This window comes from Scyliorhinus torazame, chromosome 27, assembly GCF_047496885.1.
Source record: "Scyliorhinus torazame isolate Kashiwa2021f chromosome 27, sScyTor2.1, whole genome shotgun sequence".
Taxonomy (NCBI): Eukaryota; Metazoa; Chordata; class Chondrichthyes; order Carcharhiniformes; family Scyliorhinidae; genus Scyliorhinus; species Scyliorhinus torazame.
In genome coordinates, this window is record NC_092733.1 from 37,009,146 (window position 1) to 37,032,904 (window position 23,759).

At 46.9% G+C, this 23,759-nt stretch overlaps 1 protein-coding gene across 1 annotated transcript in view; it reads right to left on the minus strand.

Annotated features, from left to right (window-relative positions):
- Positions 1–23,759, minus strand: part of LOC140403356 (C-type lectin domain family 10 member A-like) — a 56,206-nt gene that overhangs the window by 25,785 nt on the left and 6,662 nt on the right. The window contains exons 3-7 of the mRNA XM_072491263.1: positions 17,173–17,247; positions 12,863–12,934; positions 11,732–11,803; positions 9,234–9,379; positions 7,824–7,933 (exon numbers count right to left, since the gene is read on the minus strand). Coding sequence (XP_072347364.1) covers positions 7,824–7,933; positions 9,234–9,379; positions 11,732–11,803; positions 12,863–12,934; positions 17,173–17,247 — 475 coding nt within the window. The remainder of the gene's footprint in view (positions 1–7,823; positions 7,934–9,233; positions 9,380–11,731; positions 11,804–12,862; positions 12,935–17,172; positions 17,248–23,759) is intronic.

Consider the following 23,759-nt stretch of genomic DNA (forward strand, 5'->3'; position numbering starts at 1 on the left):
TGAATGAATGTGAGTGAATGTGTGTGTGAGTGAATGAGTGTGTGAGTGCATGAGTGTAAGTGAATGAATGTGTGAGTGAATGAGTGTGTGAGTGAATGTGTGCATGAGTGAATGAGAGTGCGAGTGAATGTGTGAGTGAAAGTGTGTGATTGAATGTGTATGAGTGAATGAGTGTGAGTGAATGAGTGTGTGAGTGAGTCTGTGAGTGAGTGAAAGTGTGAGTGAATGAGTGTGAGTGAAGAGTTTGAGTGAATGTGTGTGCGAGTGAATGAGTGTGTGAGTGACTGAGTGTGAGTGAATGTGTGTGTGAATGAGTGTGAGTGAAGAGTTTGAGTGAATGTGTGTGCGAGTGAATGAGTGTGTGAGTGACTGAGTGTCAGTGAATGTGTGTGTGAATGTGTGTGAAAGAATGAGTGTGTACGTGAATGAATGTGTGAGCGAGTGTGTGAGCGAGTGAGTGAGAGTGAGTGAATGAATGTGTGAGTGAATTTGTGTGTGAGTGAATGAGTGTGAATGAATGTGCATGTGAGTGAATGAGTGTGTGTGAATGTGTGTGAAAGAATGAGTGTGTACGTGAATGAATGTGTGAGCGAGTGTGTGAGCGAGTGAGTGAGTGTGAGTGAATGAATGTGTGAGTGAATGTGTGTGTGAGTGAATGAGTGTGAGTGAGTGAGTGTGAGTGAATGAGTGTGCGAGTGAATGAGTGCGAGTGAATGAGTGCGAGTGAATGAGCGTGAGTGAATGAGTCTGTGAGTGAATGTGTGTGAGTGAATGAGTGTGTGATTGAATGTGTGTGAGTGAATGTGTGTGTGAGTGAATGTGTGTGTGAGTGAATGAGTGTGTGATTGAATGTGTGTGATTGAATGATTGTGAGTGAATGAGTGTGTGAGTGAGTGAGTGTATGAGTGTGAGTGAATGAGTGTGAGTGAATGAGTGTGAGTAAATGAGTGTGAGTGAATGAATGTGTGAGTGAATGAATGTGTCAGTGAGTGTGTGAGTGAATGAGTCTGAGTGAGTGTGTGAGTGACTGTGTGTGTGAGTAACTGAGTGTGTGAGTGGATGTGTGAGTGAATGAGTATGAGTGAGTGAGTGTGTGAGTGACTGAGTGTGTGAGTGAGTCATAGTGAATGAATGAGTGTGTGACTGAATGAGTGTGAGTGAATGAGTGTGAGTGAATGAGTGTGAGTGAATGAGTGAATGAGCGTGAGTGAATGAGTCTGTGAGTGAATGTGTGTGAGTGAATGTGTGTGTGAGTGAATGTGTGTGTGAGTGAATGAGTGTGTGATTGAATGTGTGTGTGAGTGAATGTGTGTGTGAGTGAATGAGTGTGTGAGTGAATGTGTGTGTGAGTGAATGAGTGTGTGATTGAATGTGTGTGTGAGTGAATGTGTGTGTGAGTGAATGAGTGTGTGATTGAATGTGTATGATTGAATGAATGTGAGTGAATGAGGGTGTGAGTGAATGAGTGTGTGAATGAATGAGTGTGTGAATGAATGTGCGTGAGTGAATGAGTGTGTGAGTGAATGCGTGTGTGAGTGAATGAGTGTGAGTGAATGTGTGTGTGAATGAATGAGTGTGTGAGTGAATGTGTGTGAGTGAATGTGTGTGAGTGAATGAGTGTGTGATTGAATGTGTGTGAGTGAATGTGTGTGTGAGTGAATGTGTGTGTGTGTGAATGTGTGTGTGAGTCAATGAGTGTGTGATTGAATATGTGTGATTGAATGAATGTGAGTGAATGAGTGTGTGAGTGAGTGTATGAGTGTGAGTGAATGAGTGTGAGTGAATGAGTGAGTGAATGAATGTGTGAGTGAGTGTGTGAGTGAATGAGTCTGAGTGAGTGTGTGAGTGACTGTGTGTGTGAGTAACTGAGTGTGTGAGTGGATGTGTGAGTGAATGAGTATGAGTGAGTGAGTGACTGAGTGTGTGAGTGAGTCATAGTGAATGAATGTGTGTGTGAGTGAATGAGTGTGAGTGAATGAGTGTGAGTGAATTTGTGAGTGAATGAGTGTGAGTGCGTGTGAATGATTGTGAGTGAATGAGTGTGTGAGCGACTAAGTTTGAGTGAATTAGTGTGTGAGTGAATTAGTGTGTGAGTGAATGAGTGTGTGAGTAAATGTGTGTGAGTGAATATGTGTGAGTGAATGAGTGTGAGTGAATGAGTGTGCAAGTCAACGAGTGTGTCAGTGAATGTGTGTGTGATTAAATGTGTGTGAGTGAATGAGTGTGAGTGAATGAGTGTGTGAGTGAATGAGTGTGTGAGTGCATGAGTGTAAGTGAATGAATGTGTGAGTGAATGTGTCTGAGTGAATGTGTGCATGAGTGAATGAGTGTACGAGTGAATGTGTGTGAGTGAAAGTGTGTGATTGAATGTGTATGAGTGAATAAGTGTGAGTGAATGTGTGTGTGTGTGAGTGAGTCAGAGTGAGTGAGTGAAAGTGTGAGTGAATGAGTGTGAGTGAAGACTTTGAGTGAATGAGTGTGCGAGTGAATGAGTGTGTGAGTGACTGAGTGTGAGTGAATTTGTGTGAGTGAATGTGCGTGTGAGTGAATGAGTGTGAGTGAATGAGTGTGTGAATGACTGATTGTGAGTGAATGAGTGTGTGAGTGACTGAGTGTGAGTGAATTTGTGCGAGTGAATGAGTGTGCGAGTGACTGAGTGTGAGTGAATGTGTGTGAGTGAATGTGTGTGAGTGAATGTGTGTGTGAATGAATGAGTTTGTGAGTGAATGTGTGTGTGAGTGAATGCGCGTGTGAGTGAATGTGTGTGTGAGTGAATGTGCATGTGAGTGAATGTGTGTGTGAGTGAATGAGTGTGTGAGTGACTGATTGTGAGTGAATGAGTGTGTGAGTGAATGAGTGTGAATGAATGAGTGTGTGAGTGAATGTGTGTGAGTGAATGAACATAGAACATAGAAAATACAGCACAGAACAGGCCCTTCGGCCCACCATGTTGTGCCGAACCTTTGTCCTAGATTAATCATGGATTATCATTGAAGTTACAGTGCAGAAGGAGGCCATTTGGCCCTTTGAGTCTGCACCGGCTCTTGGAAAGAGCACCCTACCCAAACTCAACACCTCCACCCAACACCAAGGGCAATTTGGACATTAAGGGCAATTTATCATTGGCCAATTCACCTAACCCGCACATCTTTGGACTGTGGGAGGAAACCGGTGCACCCGGAGGAAACCCACGCACACACGAGGAGGACGTGCAGACTCCGCACAGACAGTGACCCAAGCCGGAATCGAACCTGGGACCCTGGAGCTGTGAAGTAATTGTGCTATCCACAATGCTACCGTGCTGCCCTTGAGAACAAATAAATCTACACTATATCATTTAACCGTAATCCATGTACCTATCCAACAGCTGCTTGAAGGTCCCTAATGTTTCCGACTCAACTACTTCCACAGGCAGTGCATTCCATGCCCCCACTACTCTCTGGGTAAAGAACCTACCTCTGATATCCCTCCTATATCTTCCACCTTTCACCTTAAATTTATGTCCCCTTGTAATGGTGTGTTCCACACGGGGAAAAAGTCTCTGACTGTCTACTCTATCTATTCCCCTGATCATCTAATAAACCTCTATCAAGTCGCCCCTCATCCTTCTCCGCTCTAATGAGAAAAGGCCTAGCACCCTCAACCTTTCCTCATAAGACCTACTCTCCATTCCAGGCAACATCCTGGTAAATCTTCTTTGCACCTTTTCCAAAGCTTCCACATCCTTCCTAAAATGAGGCGACCAAAACTGTACACAATACTCCAAATGTGGCCTTACCAAAGTTTTGTACAGCTGCATCATCACCTCACGGCTCTTAAATTCAATCCCTCTGTTAATGAACGCGAGCACACCATAGGCCTTCTTCACAGCTCTATCCACTTGAGTGGCAACTTTCAAAGATGTATGAACACAGAGTCCAAGATCTCTCTGCTCCTCCACATTGCCAAGAACTCTGCCGTTAACCCTGTATTCCGCATTCATATTTGTCCTTCCAAAATGGACAACCTCACACTTTTCAGGGTTCAACTCCATTTGCCACTTCTCAGCCCAGCTCTGCATCCTATCTATGTCTCTTTGCAGTCGACAACAGCCCTCCTTACCATCCACAACTCCACCAATCTTCGTATCGTCTGCAAATTTACTGACCCACCCTTCAACTCCCTCATCCAAGTCATTAATGAAAATCACAAACAGCAGAGGACCCAGAACTGATCCCTGCGGTACGCCACTGGTAACTGGGCTCCAGGCTGAATATTTGCCATCCACCACCACTCTCTGACTTCTATCGGTTAGCCAGTTCGTTATCCAACTGGCCAAATTTCCCACTATCCCATGCCTCCTTACTTTCTGCATAAGCCTACCATGGGGAACTTCATCAAATGCCTTACTAAAATCCATGTACACAACATCCACTGCTTTACCTTCATCCACATGCTTGGTCACCTCCTCAAAGAATTCAATAAGATTTGTAAGGCAAATCCGTGCTGACTATCCCTAATCAAGCAGTGTCTTTCCAGATGCTCAGAAATCCTATCCTTCAGTACCCTTTCCATTACTTTGCCTACCACCGAAGTAAGACTAACTGGTCTGTAATTCCCAGGGTTATCCCTAGTCCCTTTTTTGAACAGGGGCACGACATTCGCCACTCTGTGTGTGAGTGAATGAGTGTGAGTGTGTGTGAGTGAATGAGTGTGTGAGTGAATGCGTGTGTGAATGAATGTGTGTGAGTGAATGAGTGTGTGAGTGAATGTGTGTGTGAGTGAATGTGTGTGTGAGTGAATGAGTGTGTGAGTGAATGAGTGTGTGAATGAATGAGTGTGTGAGTGAATGTGTGTGAGTGAATGAGTGTGTGAATGAATGTGTGTGAGTGAATGAGTGTGTGAGTGAATGAGTGTGTGAGTGAATGAGTGGGTGAATGAATGTGTGTGAGTGAATGAGTGTGTGAGTGAATGCGTGTGTGAGTGAATGAGTGTGAGTGAATGTGTGTGTGAATGAATGAGTGTGTGAGTGAATGTGTGTGAGTGAATGTGTGTGAGTGAATGTGTGTGAGTGAAAGTGTGTGATTGAATGTGTATGAGTGAATGCGTGTGAGTGAATGAGCGTGAGTAAGTCAGAGTGAGTGAGTGAAAATGTGAGTGAATGAGTGTGAGTGAAGAGTTTGAGTGAATGAGTGTGCGAGTGAATGAGCGTGTGAGTGAATTTGTGTGAGTGAATTTGTGTGAGTGAATGTGTGTGAGTGAACGAGTGTGAGTGTGTGTGAATGAATGTGTGTGAGTGAATGCGTGTGAGTGAATGTGTGTTTGAGTGAATGTGTGTGTGAGTGAATGAGTGTGAGTGTGTGTGAGTGAATGAGTGTGTGAGTGAATGCGTGTGTGAATGAATGTGTGTGAGTGAATGAGTGTGTGAGTGAATGTGTGTGTGAGTGAATGTGTGTGTGAGTTAATGAGTGTGTGAGTGAATGTGTGTGAGTGAATGAGTGTGTGAGTGAATGAGTGTGTGAGTGAATGAGTGTGTGAATGAATGAGTGTGTGAATGAATGTGTGTGAGTGAATGAGTGTGTGAGTGAATGCGTGTGTGAGTGAATGAGTGTGAGTGAATGTGTGTGAGAATGAATGAGTGTGTGAGTGAATGTGTGTGAGTGAATGTGTGTGAGTGAATGTGTGTGAGTGAAAGTGTGTGATTGAATGTGTATGAGTGAATGTGTGTGAGTGAATGAGCGTGAGTGAGTCAGAGTGAGTGAGTGAAAATATGAGTGAATGAGTGTGAGTGAAGAGTTTGAGTGAATGAGTGTGCGAGTGAATGAGCGTGTGAGTGAATTTGTGTGAGTGAATGTGTGTGAGTGAATGTGTGTGAGTGAATGAGTGTGAGTGTGTGTGAATGAATGTGTGTGAGTGAATGCGTGTGAGTGAATGTGTGTGTGAGTGAATGTGTATGTGAGGAATGTGTGTGTGAGTGAATGAGTGTGAATGAATGTGTGTGAGTGAATGAGTGTGTGAGTGAATGAGTGTGTGAGTGAATGAGTGTGTGAATGAATGTGTGTGAGTGAATGAGTGTGTGAGTGAATGAGTGTGTGAGTGAATTAGTGTGAGTGAATGAATGTGTGAGTGAATGTGTGTGTGAGTGAATGTGTGTCTGAATGAATGTGTGTGTGATTGTGTGAGTGAATGAGTGTGTGAGTGAATGTGTGTGTGTGAGTGAATGAGTGTGAGTGAATGAGTGTGTGAGTGAATGAGTGTGTGAGTGAATGTGTGTGAGTGAATGTGTGTGTGAGTGAATGAGTGTGTGAGTGTGTGAGTGAATGTGTGTGTGAGTGAATGTGTGTGAGTGAATGTGTGTGTGAGTGAATGAGTGTGTGAGTGAATGAGTGTGTGAGTGAATGTGTATGTGTGAGTGAATGAGTGTGTGAGTGAATGAGTGTGTGAATGAGTGTGTGAGTGAATGAGTGTGTGAGTGAATGAGTGTGAGTGAATGTGTGTGTGAGTGAATGTGTGTGTAAGTGAATGTGTTTGTGTGAGTGAATATGAGTGTGTGAGTGAATGCGTGTGTGAGTGAATGAGTGTGTGAGTGAATGAGTGTGTGAGTGAATGTGTGTGAGTGAATGAGTGTGTGAGTGAATGTGTGTGTGAGTGAATGTGTTTTTGTGAGTGAATATGAGTGTGTGAGTGAATGCGTGTGTGAGTGAATGAGTGTGTGTGTGAATGAGTGTGTGAGTGAATGTGTGTGAGTGAATGAGTGTGTGAGTGAATGTGTTTTTGTGAGTGAATATGAGTGTGTGAGTGAATGCGTGTGTGAGTGAATGTGTGTGTGTGAGTGAATATGAGTGTGTGAGTGAATGCGTGTGTGAGTGAATGAGTGTGTGAGTGAATGAGTGTGTGAGTGAATGTGTTTTTGTGAGTGAATATGAGTGTGTGAGTGAATGCGTGTGTGAGTGAATGTGTGTGTGTGAGTGAATATGAGTGTGTGAGTGAATGCGTGTGTGAGTGAATGAGTGTGTGAGTGAATGAGTGTGTGAGTGAATGTGTGTGAGTGAATGAGTGTGTGAGTGAATGTGTGTGTGAGTGAATGTGTTTGTGTGAGTGAATATGAGTGTGTGAGTGAATGCGTGTGTGAGTGAATGTGTGTGTGAGTGAATGAGTGTGTGAGTGAATGTGTGTGTGAGTGTGTGAGTGAATGAGTGTGTGAGTGAATGTGTGTGTGAGTGAATGTGTTTGTGTGAGTGAATATGAGTGTGTGAGTGAATGCGTGTGTGAGTGAATGTGTGTGTGAGTGAATGAGTGTGTGAGTGAATGTGTGTGTGAGTGTGTGAGTGAATGAGTGTGTGAGTGAATGTGTGTGTGAGTGAATGTGTTTGTGTGAGTGAATATGAGTGTGTGAGTGAATGCGTGTGTGAGTGAATGTGTGTGTGAGTGAATGAGTGTGTGAGTGAATGTGTGTGTGAGTGTGTGAGTGAATGAGTGTGTGAGTGAATGTGTGTGTGAGTGAATGTGTTTGTGTGAGTGAATATGAGTGTGTGAGTGAATGCGTGTGTGAGTGAATGTGTGTGTGAGTGAAATAGTTGCGCTGTGTGTGGGGAAAATAGTTGCTGGAGAAATTGTCAACGCTCATTGCACTTTCTGTATAAGTTAATTTAGAGTCACAGAGTTTTACAGATATTAATGGAGAAGAGGATTCATGCTGACCGTGAAGCCATGTGGGTATGAAGAGAGGTGAGGGTAGATAACAGCAGTGCCTGGTTTAATGTGATGCCGATGCATTCTGTTAAATTACCCCCTTGCCAGGCAGTGAAAATGAAAATGACTTTACTGTGCGACCAATAACTCACTTGACATTTGAAGCATAATCTGTACCATCCACCCAGTCCCATTTCCGTTCTTCTGCAATGTCATTCAGTCCAATCCAATGATCATCGTGTATATTCCATTTTATGTACACCTGACAGGTAAATAACAGTGTAGATCCATGATAATTGATTTCTGAATGTTCACTGTTGCAGCAAAGGTTTGTTAGTCCAGCAACTATAACTCCACTTATCATTCACACATAAGTGTATTCGGAATTCAAAGCAGTCCCTGTTTCGGTTTTCCATTTAAATTAGACATAATGCAGAGAATGTAACCTCATTCCCAGAGTTTGAGTGCCTTGAGAGTACATTCTGACCAACCCCCACAAATCCTGGAGTGATTGGGGCAGCACAGCTGCACAGTGGTTAGCACTGCTGCCCCACAGCTCCAGGTTCCCGGGTTCGATTCCGACCTCGGGTGACTGTGTAGAGTTTGTACCTTCTCCCCGTGTCTGCTCCGGGTGCTCCGGTTTCCTCCCACAGCCCAAAGATGTGCAGGTTAGGTGGGATGGCCGTGATAAATCGCCCCTTAGTGTCCAATTGTTAGGTAGGGTTAGAGGGATAGGGCGGAGCCGTGGGCCCTGATAGGTGCTCGATCAGAGGGTCGGTGCAGACTCGATGGGCCCAATTCTATGATTTTCTGTCAATCTCTACGCCCACTGTGAAGCCACCTTACTCCTGACCCTGAGGAATTCTCTGAAGGTGAAGGATCCTGGTTCTATTGTTTTTGCTTCAATACGGCCTTGACCTGTGCCTCGGTTATACATCGGGAGAAATTTTCCTTTCCTTGTCAGGGTACCCCTTGTGTAAGTCCCACTGCCCACCCCCCTATCCCCGGGGCTCTGCGCCACCAATGGATTCCTTGTCCCTGGTCCACCTTTTGCAAAAGCAATTGTCAGCCTGGCCGGGAGTTTGTAATTTCGGGGGAGGCGTGATTCGTCAGGATTGCCCTTCAGTAATATGTTACTTTATTAAAATGAGGTTACTGATCTTCCTGGGCGGGAGCCTCATGGGTCATGTTTTCTGACAGGCCGCGATATTTCACGCTCACGCCGCCATTTGCGCTCTCAGACGAACGCAGGCGCAAGGCCGCTGCCGTGGCTCACCGACTCCACTTTTAGTAAGTTTCTCCACTGACATTCTTTCGATCTTTGCTCGGGTAAATGTGACAACTGGGGAGAGGAAAATTATGCACCTGGTGCATATTTCAGAGAAGCTGTTATTGGCTGGATTCACCCCCATTGAAACGGTGAGCGCCCCATTGATGTGTCATCGTTAGAGTGAAAGGTCTCGGCAATTCTAGCCCCTATCCGGAGTCACGGCCCAACGATCGGCTGCAAATGAGACTGACCTTTGAGAGCCCTGTGAACATAATCACCAGATGGTTCATACCTGCTCTTCAGAACTGTTAATGACAACAAGATTGGCATCCATTAATTGGCAGAATTCCTCAGATTCTTGCCAAGTTGCTTTATGCGATGCAAAGTAGTAAAGCTTTTCCTTGAAGGGGATCCATTGCATGGGGCATTGCAGAGTATCTGTAAAGTTATTCAAATAAATGTTGTGAGTTGCATGGACGACAGCAGCTCACACATCTCCTTATTTCCCGGCTCTCTCGCGCACCAGGCCATGTTTACAGGTACGACCGACAGATTTAAGAATCCTCCAGCTGTTGGATGTCACATCGGTTAAAGGGACCACACCTATTCAATAGTCACCACCCCTCAAATATACCGCACCTGATGAAGGTGGCGCACACCGTCGCGAGATGGCACTGCCCAGGTGCAGGCGCCGGATCGCTGGGGCGTTCTCTCGACCGAATCAGAAGATTGTGGGTTCAGGTCCAGAGACTTGTTGACAGAATCGAGGCAGCAGGAAATGCTAGCTGCTGATTCGGGATGAGACAGGAGGGGTTAGAGAGCCAGGACCCCTGGCCAATATCTATCCAACAACACAAAAAAGACAGACTCACTGCTGACAATCACATTGGCCGCAATTCTCCATTGTCCGGCGGCGATATCGTAATCGGCGATCGGGCAGAGAATCGACTCCAGCACTGAAATAGGTCAGCCATGATCCACCCCCTCCGAATGGCATCATCGGGTTGCAACAGCGTTGGCACGGCATTGGCAAGCCTGCCCCCGATGGCCGAGTTACCGACAGCACAGGCCACGTGCAGTCTCAGCCGCCACACTCAGTCACCCCCTCGCCCCCCCGAGGATTCTGCAGGCCGCCCGTGGAGCCAGGTCCCGGCGGTAAGGACATATTGTGATTTATGCCGGCGGGACCCGCTGAAAACGGGCGGGCACTCGGCCCATCGCAGGCTGGGGAACCGGCGGTGGGGCTGCGCCGACCGGCGCAGCGTGAATCCCGCCCCTGCCAAAACCCTGGCACCGGAGAATACGGCAGCAGGCGGGGTCGGGATTCACGCCGTCCCCGGCGATTCTCCGACCCGGCAGGGGGGTCAGAGAATCCCGCCCAGAGAGTCATCAGTCAGGGTATTATGTCAGGAATGGATAATGGCCGTGAGGTGACAGGGTCAGTACAATAGTATCATCTGTGGCTCTCTTGGTCCTTGCACCCTTGCCCCTGAATCAGGGCGCTGTGAGGTTAAATCCCACTCCAGGATATCGGTGAGGTTAGGCCTCAAACCAAGCCACAATCTCACCAAACAACATTCAGCACATTGATCGTTGACGTGACGTCAATCACAACCTGAAAATCTCCCTGTTGAAAGAAAGATCGGGCACGTACATGACGGCACGTTTTGCAACCCAAAGAGATTCGCAGCCAAATGAGTACTTTGGAATTGTATTTGAGGGGACGTCCTGTGGGAGCTGGCAAACCGCCACTGGGCCACTGGGCCATCAACTGTATCTTGGACCTTGCGGGAAGCCAGAAGCCCTGTGGAAGTGGATGGCCCTATCTCTCGCAGCGGGCTTGCTGTGATGTCGATGCTGGTCAAAGCTCTCATTTACACTGCCGGAGGATGAGACTGTTCCAGATTTCCAGTAATCTCTGTGGGCCAAATAGGACTTCCTGCTCTCGCTCCTGGTGAGAGGCTGGTTAGGCCGGGCTGTTCTCCTCAGACCAGAGGAAGGCTGAGGGGGGGCCTGACTGGCGTGGACAGAATTATAGACATAGATAGAGCGGATAGCAAGAAACTGTTCTCCTTTGCAGAGGGATCAATAAACGGGGTTGGGGGGGGGTGCCTAAATTTAAGTTAAGGGGCAGGAGATTTAGAGGGGGTGTGAGGAAAGACCTTTTTCACCCAGAGGGTGGTGGGAATCTAGAACTCGCTGCCAATAGGGTGGAAGAGGCCGGAACCCTCACAGCATTTAAGTATTTAGATGAGCATTTGAAAGGCCAAAGCAGACAGGGCTACGGACCAAGTGCTGGAAACTGGGATTAGAATAGGTAGGTGTTAGCTGACTGGCATAGACTCGATGGGCCGAAGGTCCTCTTTCTGTGCTGTAAAACGCTCTGACTACAATACCTGGGGCAACAACATTACTCCTGTCCCCAGGTCAGCCCATCGACCCTGATCCAGGCCTTTGTCAGTCTCACTGTAATAATCCAGGAGACCGGGTCTGGAAGGTTAACTCTGTTTATTAATAATTCAATTGAAAAGTCACTCCTGGAGCGCACGCCAATACAGCCCCAGCCCGGAGCTACCAGAGCTGCTCACCTAGGGCCGGCATTTACAGGGCTGGGTTGGGTAGGCCTCTGCCCGTTACCAGGGAAACATGTGGTCCATGAGCCCCACGGGGAGATCTATTATTGATCCCCAAAGTTAGTGTTTATTTGTTGTTCAGTCGCATCGATCCACCTGGTCCATCCGATGTGAACAATTGGTGATTAAACATCTCGCTGATGATTATTACACTTACTCTTCATCAGCCATGGAACTCCACCCGGCTTTTCAAAGAGAAATCTTATTAACTTCTCAGGGATTCCTGCGACTGAAAGAGGGAAGAGCACTTTAGACCATGTTGCACTGTTGGCAGAAAGAGATCACTTTTGCTTTTGAATTGAGAGAGAATTTTACTGGAGAAATCCAGAATATACACATATATATATACATTTTAATATATCCCAGTGGGTGGTGAGTTCTCAACGACAGGACATCACAAAATCCGCACAATGCAGACGGAGGCCATTCGGCTTGTCGGGTCTGCACCGAGGGAGGAAGCCGGGGGAAACCCACGCAGACACGGGGAGAACGTGCAAACTCCACACAGACAGTCACCCGAGGCTGGAATTGAACCCGGGTCCCTGGCGCTGTGAGGCAGCCGTGCTAACCACTGTGCTGCCGGGCCGCCCAATTGATTGAAGATGAACATCAACATCATGAAGGGACAGGTTAGGAATTCTTTAGAATCCACAACCAGGAATACTGACGGAAACAAATTCGAGATCAGCTTTCCAAAGGGACTTGGTTAGGCATTTCAAAAAGAAAATGGGGAGAGGCACAAGGAAAAGACAAAGGGAAGGGAAACAGCTCTCTCACAGGCAAATGAGGGGCTGAATGGCCTCCAATTATTTTAATTACACCGTAAAAGGTGTTTATTTATCTTGTCTGAAATTCCCCCAGTGTATTCATAGCACAGAGGAAAAAATTGCAGGTCAGGAGAAAGGGGGTGGGACTAATGCCTTACAGAGAGCTGATATGGACACAATGTGCTGAAGGGTTTCCTTTTATACTGTAAGCATTCTATAAATCTATATGTCACAGACAGAATGTGCCCTTCAGGGGGGATCTAGAATGGGCAGAACCTTACAGTGACAGGTAGCCAGTTGGGGCCACTTTGAAGGATTGGTAGAGGAGGGAGGGGTGATGGGAAGGTGCAGCGAGAGAAGATGGAGATTATTTGCTGAACTGTTCACACCAGGTACAAATGTATTCAGTATCTAGAGCTGGCAGTGAACAGCTGTACGGTGTTATCAATCCACTCAGGGAGTCACAACTCTGACCGTTTCCAGTGTGAAAATTCAAAGTTAATGATGGTTATTAAACTTACTCTCTCTGAGCTGTGAAACCTCAGACCTCAGCTCAGCGAGTGCGTTGTTTACCTTCTCTGGTATTTCTGTAACTGAAAGAACAACGGTCCTTTAGACCCCGTGGCACAGTTTATCTCCAAGAAATGATCAGCAATGCTCCAGAGTTATTTGGAAAATTAAATGTTTCAGCTTAACACATGAAGGAAAAGCTCTATACTTTTCAGAACCATCTCTTTAAACACTTCGCTGCCAACTAAGTACTCGCAAAGTTGTAACATGGGAAAGGCAGCGATTAATTTCCACATAGCACAATAATTATTTGCTAGCTTGATTGAGAAAAATACTTTTACTTTTTGAAATTTAGAGTACCCAATTCTTTTTTTCTGATTCAGGGGCAATTTAGCCTGGCCAATCCACCTACCCTGGGTTGTGGAGGTGAGACCCACGTAAACATAAATGCAGAATATGCAAACTCTACACGAACAGTGACCCAGGGCCAGGATTGAACCCACGACCTCGGCGCCGTGAGGCAGCAGTGCTAACCACTATGCCCCCGTGCCATCCCGAGTAAAGGAAATTGACCAGAACGCTGGGAAAAACGCCCCTGCTCTTCATCAAAACAATGCGTTGGGGTATTTCACATCCACTCAAAGACGTAGGTGAGACCTCAGCCAGTTGTCTCCTCTGAGAGACAGCACTTATGACAGTGCAACATTCCCCCAGTACTGCATCGCAGTGTCAGCTCTTAGAGCTCAAGCCCTGGAATGTGAACTGACCCCGAAACTTCGTGATTCAGAGGCAAGAGTCTGAACAACTGGGCCATCGCTGGCAATATTTATACAAAGGGTATAAAATGTTCCACACAAGCACATTAGCCTTCACAAAATCAGAATAGGAAAACCAATCAGTTTCTGCCTTCGCTGAGCCTGAAGACTATTTCGCAGACGTGGCCACCTTAACCTGGTTGTGCTAATTGTTTGCTGGAATTAGCTCATAGTTACTTTAAATCGGACGTTGCTTGGGAAATGGGATGCCTCAGAGTTCAGGTAAACCTAGGTAGCTGGGGACCAAGGGATATTTTCCTGCAAAATTGTGTCTATAGTCATCAGTATACTTTGGTGTAATAATGTATTACGGTCCTTCTTGTCGTGTGTTTTTGTCTCTCCTTCAAATTAATAAATATTCAGTATTAAATGTTCACACAATGACTGGACCGTTCATCACTGGGTTGTACACCGTTCCTCGCATTATACCAGAAAACACATACACCAAGATGAACCAGTGTTCCACAATACCCTTCTGGGCTTTTGGATACCCTCACATTTAACATCAGCGTGGTTCAGAACAAAACAAAGTGAACATGTCCAGTCATTGCGCTTTTTCAATTAAACAAAGGCTCAGAGGCAACTTACTAACTTTTTAATTTAGACAACAGGTTGGGGAATAACTGTTCCTTGGTGCATTCTCTGTGGAAACTCATTGACAACTTGAGTCCACTTTCCAACAATCAACATCCTTTTTCTCATGCAACATATACTGTTGCTTCTTTTGAAATTTGGCATTCTTGCATTTGTCCTGATGAGTGCAAGGCAAAAGACTTTGATAACTTGTCTCCTTTTTTCGGCAATGCTCAAGTTAGATATTTCTTTCTCAAGAGAATGGTTAGAATGCCGAGCTCGCTGCCACGGGGAACAGTTGCAATGAAAGGCACCGATACATTCAAAGGCAAGCTAGACAATAATTGGGAAGAAATGGATAGAAGGATATGTTGATAGGGTGAGATGAAAAGGAGATTTGTAAGTATTGTTACGACACCCTGGGCTAATACGCGGTCAATTCCAACCCTACAGGCTCCGGAGTCCCAACACCAGTGAGTTAACCAATAATGTGTCGATAGTACCTGAGATCTTTGACCCTTGACTGCTCCGTTGTCTTATTCCCACCGGATTTGTAAGTGAAACACAACAGCTGTTTATTTATAACATAAATTAAGATAAGACATGAAATACTTATAACAGAATAATGAAATTAAATGAAATTAAATGAAAATCGCTTATTGTCACAAGTGGGCTTCAATGAAGTTACTGTGAAAAGCCCCTAGTCGCCACATTCCGGCGCCTGTTCGGGGAGGCTGTTACGGGAATTGAACCGTGCTGCTGGCCTGCCTTGGTCTGCTTTCAAAGCCAGCAATTTAGCCCATGGTCAGTTAATCTACTACTCCCCCCTCCGCTCTCTTACTGTCCTCTTCTGAAGATCTTCTGGCAGTTGCATTCAGTCAGAACTCCCAGGCTGTGGGATTTCCTCTGAGGCGTTATCTTCACTTTTAGTAACCTGGTCCTTCACTCAAAAAACAGCCTCACAAATTCCTATTTGTGTCCAACTCCAGCAGAATGATGAATAGCTTGTCTGAGGTAGGAATATAATTCCTCACATGAGAGCTTAAAAGGATATTGTAAACAATTGACCCAGCCGGCAGCTGGTGCTGGACTGGATTTTCCTGCAGTTGAATCCGGCTGTGCAGGGAGAAAGTTCGATACTTTGGATCTTTAGACAGAAACCGTTGGTTAGAGAAAGAGATCAGGACTTCGGCCGTCCAGCTTCTGATCAAACCAAAACTGAAAGCAAGATTAAAACCCTCTTTGCCTTGCAGAACATTACAGAATGGTTGGCTCCAATCAGCTTCAAACATCAGCTAAGACCGGGAAAGTTTAAAACGGCTCAATGGCTGCCATCCAAGTCCATCAAGAGTCATCATCACTGATGTCAGACCAAACCACACATCTTGCTGGAGGTTTTCTTTAAATTAAAGGTGAAGTCCATCTTAAAGGCATAGGTCCCATTAATTGCCCGGGTACAAGTATTGAATTAGGAGAATAACAGAAATTAAAGGGAAAATAAGGGACATACAAGGATTAAAAGGAGGATCCTTACAGTGTGCACTCAGCTGTTGGGTTGAAGAGCCTGTTTTTCTGTGCTCAATACTTTGGAAGCTGTGGAATTCCTGATTGAACCCCATATTCCTTTTAACAGTTCAAGAAGGTTCACTGTCATTATCAAAGGTAAATTGGGGATGGGCAACAAACTTTCCTTGCTAGGCTCCTGCAGGGAGAATTTAGGATTGAATACATTGCTCGGGAAAGGATAAAAAATTGTTGTACTGCGGGGCATGATGTCACAAAACGGGAGGGTTGATGTAATTTTAGCTTCAAATTCTTACCAAAAGCAGAAATTCAACGTCAGAATCTTTCACCCAAAGAGGACCATCTTCCTTTGTTGCATGTAAGGGACCTTCATGTTTATTCCTTTCATTCCCCTTTCTTTTATTTTGCCGTGCTTATTTTGATCTCTGAATGATTAATGGGTATGTTCTCTAAGGAAAGCAGCCTGTGTCCTTAATTCAAGCAGAAGATTCTAGAAGTTTATGGAGAGAGCACTTTCTGGTTTTAACTGGAAACTTTTAGGTACCGGTGGGAGAGCTCGGGTTGGGACTCGGTTTGATTGATTGGCCGGTGGCCAATGAATTGGCCCAAAAGGCTGTGCTCTGCCCGGTAACAGGCGGTGATCGGATCTTATCCCACTGGTAGGCTTTTCAGAGTCCTGAGGTTTCATGTTTTGATTCTGGCAGCACGGAGAAAATGATCCAGCTAACTCTCTCCAGAACTTTGCTGCGAGCGTTTCCTCTTTCTCTCCAGGAAAGTTCTGAGTACTGCATTACTAGACCACAGAGAACCTGAATTAATGGATCTACAGAGAAGACCATTACAGGCTTAAAACCAAAGAATGTAATCTGCAAGCTTGCTGCGAATAACAAGATTGCTGTGCTAAAACCATCATCCGAAACAAAGACTTTTTTTTCCCCTTTCAATTGCGATTTCACCCCTTTCCACCCTGCTGTGTTTGTCTGTCTTGTATGTGCATGTAGCAGATTGTGGCAAGTTAAAGTGGGAGTTGGTTATTCATTAATAGCTAACCAAATGTATCTGCTGCGTATTTCATGATAGTCCTTGTTATAAATAAACAGAAATCATGTTTAAACTTACAAACCTGGTGATTGTAATTATTGGGCAGCCAATGGACACCGACTTTGGTTATTTTTAAAAGAATTGTTGGTTAATTCTCTTGTGTTGGCACCCTGGGGCAGGTGGGACTGGGATTGACCGCAAATCAGCCCCAGGGTGTCATAACATGAATCATCTTCAGGAAGAACCAAAACCTCCAGACTCAAAAGTCACTCTCACGAAGATCACAAACTGTTCCAATTCTCTGGAAAAGTGGAGAAGTCTCTGAACTGGAAACACATAAATCTGTCAGCTTGGGATTTCACACTCACCATTATTCTTCATCTCGGAAAGTTTCATCTCAATTTCAGCGTTCGACATCTTCATTTCTGTGAACAGCTGTAAAACTGAAATAGAAACAAAGGTTTTGACTCTCACACATCAGTGTAGAGTTGATTTGTCTCCACTGTGTCCTCCTGGAGAAAGACCATGGGCGGGATTCTCTGACACCCCGCCGGGTCGGAGAATCCCCTGGAGGTGGCGCGAATCCCGCCCCGCTGCTCCGACGCTGGCTGCCGTATTCTCTGGCGCTGGTGTTCGGGCAGGGCGGGGTTTATGCCGCGCCGGTCAGGGGCCATTGCAGCGTCTCCCACCCGGCAATTCTCCGGGCCCCGATGGGCCGAGCGGCCGTCGTTTCCTGCCCAGTCCCACCGGCATGAAATGGACATGGTCCATCACGGCGGGACCTGGCTTGTAGGCCGGCTGGGTGTGTCCTCGGGGGGGGGGGGGGGCAGGGGGGATCCGGCCCTGGGTGGGGCCCCCTCGGTGGCTTGGCTCGCGATCGGGGCCCACCGATCTGCGGGCGGGCCTGTGGCGTGGGGGCACTATTTCCTTCCGCGCCGGCCTCTGTAGGGCTCCGCCATGGCTGGCGCGGAGAAGAACCCCCCTGCGCCTGCGCAGCAAACATGCCGGCCCGTCTGCGCATGCGCGGAACCAAGTCGGCGGCTCTGCACATGCACCAACTCGTGGTGGCCCTTCGGCGCTGGTTGGCACGGCGCCAACACCTCCGGCGCCGGCCTAGCCCCCAGAAGTGCTGAGGATTCCGCACCTTCTGGTCGGCCTGACGCCGGAGTGGTTTGCGCCGCTCTTGGCGCCGGCGTCGGAGGGAGTTGCAGGGAGAAAATGTTGAGGCTGACATTTGTGTCCTGAACCCAAAATAAATCTCCCTTCTCCCCACCCACCTGAACTGTCCCATTTCCTAAATGTCCACCGGAGCAGAACGGATAGGAAATCAGTTCTTGGGATGGATACGAAGGATTTGGTTCAATGAGTGTTATCCATAAGAACTAGGAGCAGGAGTCGGCCAGCTGCCCCCTCGAGCCTGCTGCGCCACTCAATAAGATCATCGCTGATCTTTTTGTGGACTCAGCTCCACTTACCCGCCTGCTCACCGTAACCTATTCTTCCTTTACTGTTCAAAAATCGATCTACTTTTGCCTTAAAAACCTTCAGCGAGGTAGCCTCAACGACTTCACTGGGCAGGGAATTCCACAGAATCACCACATTTTGGGTGAGGAAGTTCCTCCTCAACTCAGTCCTAAATCTGCTTCCCCTTATTTTGAGGCTATGCCCCTAGTTCTGCTTTCCCCGACCAGTGGAAACAACCTGCCCGCATCTATCCTACCTATTCCCTTCATAATTTTATATGATTCTGTAAGATCCCCCCTCATTCTTCTAGATTCCAATGAGTAGAGTCCCAGTCTACTCAACCTCTCCTCATAAGCAATCCTCTCAACTCCGGAATCAACCTAGTGAATCTCCTCTGCACACCCTCCAGTGCCAGTACATCCTTTCTCAAGGAAGGAGACCAAAACTGTACACAGTAATCCAGGCGTGGCCTCACCAGCACCCTATACAGCTGCAACATAACCTCCCTGCTTTAAAACTCTACCCCTCTAGCAAGGAAGGACAAAATTCTATTTGCCTTCTTAATTACTTGCTGCACCTGCAAACCAACTTTTTGCGATTCATGCACAATGACACCCAGGTCCCTCTGCACAGCAGCACACTGCAATTTTTTACCCTTTAAATAATAGTCCATTTTGCTGTTATTCCTACCAAAATGAATGACCTCACATTTACCAACATTGTACTCCATTTGTCAGACCCTTGCCCACTCACTTAAACTATATCCCTCTGCAGACTTTGCGTCCTCTGCACACTTTGCTCCACCACTCATATTAGTGTCATCTGTGACCTTTGACACATTACACTTGATCCCCAACTCCAGATTACCAATGTAAATTGTGAACAATTGTGGACCCAAGATTGATACCTGAGGCACACCACTGCCACTGACCGACAACCAGAAAAACACCCAGATTGGGGATGGTATGGAAGTAGTTACCCACGGATCAGAATTGGATCCACTTTTACTCCTGGCTTTGGTGGTTGGCAATTGACAGAAATCAGAATCCCACAATGACTCAAACATTGGGATTTTGCAAAGAGTGAAGAAGAAGAATGTCAAAGACCTCAGGAAGATACTGACAGAGTTAGTGAATTGGGCAGACAGGGGGCAGATACAGTTTTGTATGGAGATGTGTGAGATGAGAGGTGATTGAGAGAAGCCAAGACATTAATAACACTGTTTCTCTCACTTGTGTTGTGGGAGATTATTTGAATCGATATGTTAAGGAAAGTGTTCCTGCGCAAATGTGGAAATTAGAGCTGATTGAATGAGCCAGCACCACTTTATAAAGGATGGGTCACGTCTCACAAAACAAATTGAAATTTTTGAGGGAGGAACTAAATAAGCAGAAGGGGTAATTCTCATTAAACACCCCCATCAAATACTCCCATCAAACACCCCCAATAAACACACCCATCAAATACCCCCATCAAACACCCCATCAAACACCCCCATCAAACACCCCCATCACACACCCCCATCCAACACCCCCATCAAACACCCACATCAAACACCCCCATCAAACACCCCCATCAAACACCCCCATCCAACACCCCCATCAAACACCCCCATCAAACACCCCCATCAAACACCCCCATCAAATACCCCCATCAAACACCCCCAATAAACACCCCATCAAATACCCCCATCAAACACGCACATCAAACACCCCCATCAAACACCCCCATCAAACACCCCCATCAAACACCCCATCAAACACCCCCATCAAACACCCCCATCAAATACCCCCATCAAACACCCCCATCAAACAGCCCCATTAAACACCCCCATCAAACACCCCATCAAACACCCCCATCAAACACCCATCAAACACCCCATCAAACACCCCCATCAAACACCCCCATCAAACACCCCCATCAAATACCCCCATCAAACACCCCCATCAAACACCCATCAAACACCCCCATCAAACACCCCCATCAAACACCCCCATCAAACACCCCCATCAAACACTCATATCAAATACCCACATCAAACACCCCCATCAAACACCCCCATCAAACACCCCATCAAACACCCCCATCAAATACCCCCATCAAACACCCCCATCAAACACCCCATCAAACACCCCCATCAAACACCCATCAAACACCCCCATCAAACACCCCCATCAAACACCCCCATCAAACACCCCCATCAAACACCGCCATCAAACACCCCCATCAAACACCCCCATCAAACACCCCCATCAAACACTCATATCAAATACCCCCATCAAACAGCCCCATCAAACACCCCCATCAAACACCCCCATCAAACACTCATATCAAATACCCCCATCAAACAGCCCCATCAAACACCCCCATCAAACACCCCATCAAACACCCCCATCAAACACCCCCATCAAACACTCATATCAAACACCCCCATCAAACACCCCCATCAAACACCCCCATCAAACACCCCCATCCAACACCCACATCAAACACCCCCATCAAACACCCCCATCAAACACTCATATCAAATACCCCCATCAAACACCCCCATCAAACACCCATCAAACACCCCCATCAAACACTCATATCAAATACCCCCATCAAACAGCCCCATCAAACACCCCCATCAAACACCCCATCAAACACCCCCATCAAACACCCCCATCAAACACTCATATCAAACACCCCCATCAAACACCCCCATCAAACACCCCCATCAAACACCCCCATCCAACACCCACATCAAACACCCCCATCAAACACTCATATCAAATACCCCCATCAAACACCCCCAATAAACACCCCATCAAATACCCCCATCAAACACCCACATCAAACACCCGCATCAAACACCCCCATCAAACACCCCCATCAAACACCCCCATCAAACACCCCCAACCAACACCCCCATCAAACACCCCCATCAAACACCCCCATCAAACACCCCCATCAAATACCCCCATCAAACACCCCCAATAAACACCCCATCAAATACCCCCATCAAACACCCACATCAAACACCCCCATCAAACACCCCCATCAAACACCCCCATCAAACACCCCCATTAAACACCCCATCAAACACCCCCATCAAACACCCCCATCAAATACCCCCATCAAACACCCCCATCAAACAGCCCCATTAAACACCCCCATCAAACACCCCATCAAACACCCCCATCAAACACCTATCAAACACCCCATCAAACACCCCCATCAAACACCCCCATCAAACACCCCCATCAAATACCCCCATCAAACACCCCCATCAAACACCCATCAAACACCCCCATCAAACACCCCCATCAAACACCCCCATCAAACACCCCCATCAAACACTCATATCAAATACCCCCATCAAACACCCCCATCAAACACCCCCATCAAACACCCCATCAAACACCCCCATCAAATACCCCCATCAAACACCCCCATCAAACACCCCATCAAACACCCCCATCAAACACCCATCAAACACCCCCATCAAACACCCCCATCAAACACCCCCATCAAACACCCCCATCAAACACCCCCATCAAACACCCCCATCAAACACCCCCATCAAACACCCCCATCAAACACCCCCATCAAACACCCCCATCAAACACTCATATCAAATACCCCCATCAAACAGCCCCATCAAACACCCCCATCAAACACCCCCATCAAACACTCATATCAAATACCCCCATCAAACAGCCCCATCAAACACCCCCATCAAACACCCCATCAAACACCCCCATCAAACACCCCCATCAAACACTCATATCAAACACCCCCATCAAACACCCCCATCAAACACCCCCATCAAACACCCCCATCCAACACCCACATCAAACACCCCCATCAAACACCCCCATCAAACACTCATATCAAATACCCCCATCAAACACCCCCATCAAACACCCATCAAACACCCCCATCAAACACTCATATCAAATACCCCCATCAAACAGCCCCATCAAACACCCCCATCAAACATCCCATCAAACACCCCCATCAAACACTCATATCAAACACCCCCATCAAACACCCCCATCAAACACCCCCATCAAACACCCCCATCCAACACCCACATCAAACACCCCCATCAAACACCCCCATCAAACACTCATATCAAATACCCCCATCAAACACCCCCAATAAACACCCCATCAAATGCCCCCATCAAACACCCACATCAAACACCCGCATCAAACACCCCCATCAAACACCCCCATCAAACACCCCCATCAAACACTCATATCAAATACCCCCATCAAACACCCCCAATAAACACCCCATCAAATACCCCCATCAAACACCCCCATCAAACACCCCCATCAAACACCCCCATCAAACACCCCCATCCAACACCCACATCAAACACCCCCATCAAATACCCCCATCAAACACCCCCATCAAACACCCCCATCAAACACCCCCATCCAACACCCACATCAAACACCCCCATCAAACACTCATATCAAATACCCCCATCAAACAGCCCCATCAAACACCCCCATCAAACACCCCCATCCAACACCCATATCAAACACCCATCAAACACCCCCATCAAACACCCCATCAAACACCCCCATCAAATACCCCCATCAAACACCCACATCAAACACCCATCAAACACCCCATCAAACACCCCATCAAACACCCATCAAACACCCACATCAAACACCCCCATCAAACACCCCCATCAAACACCCCCATCAAACACTCATATCAAATACCCCCATCAAACAGCCCCATCAAACACCCCCATCCAACACCCACATCAAACACCCCCATCAAACACCCCCATCAAACACCCCCATCAAATACCCCCATCAAAAACCCACATCAAACACCCCCATCAAACACCCCCATCAAACACCCCCATCAAACACTCATATCAAATACCCCCATCAAACAGCCCCATCAAACACCCCCATCCAACACCCCCATCAAACACCCCCATCAATCACCCACATCAAACACCCCCATCAAACACCCCCATCAAACACCCCCAGCAAACACCCCCATCCAACACCCACATCAAACACCCCCATCAAACACCCACATCAAACACCCCCATCAAACACCCACATCAAACACCCCCATCAAATACCCCCATCAAACACCCCCATCAAACACTCCTATCAAATACCCCCATCCAACACCCACATCAAACACCCCCATCAAACACCCACATCAAACACCCCCATCAAACACCCACATCAAACACCCCCATCAAATACCCCCATCAAACACCCCCATCAAACACCCACATCAAACACCCCCATCAAACACCCCCATCAAACACCCCCATCAAACACTCATATCAAATACCCCCATCAAACACCCCCATCAAACACCCCCATCAAACACCCCCATCAAACACTCATATCAAACACCCCCATCAAATACCCCCATCAAACACCCCCATCAAACACCCCATCAAACACCCCCATCAAACACTCATATCAAATACCCCCATCAAACACCCCCATCAAACACC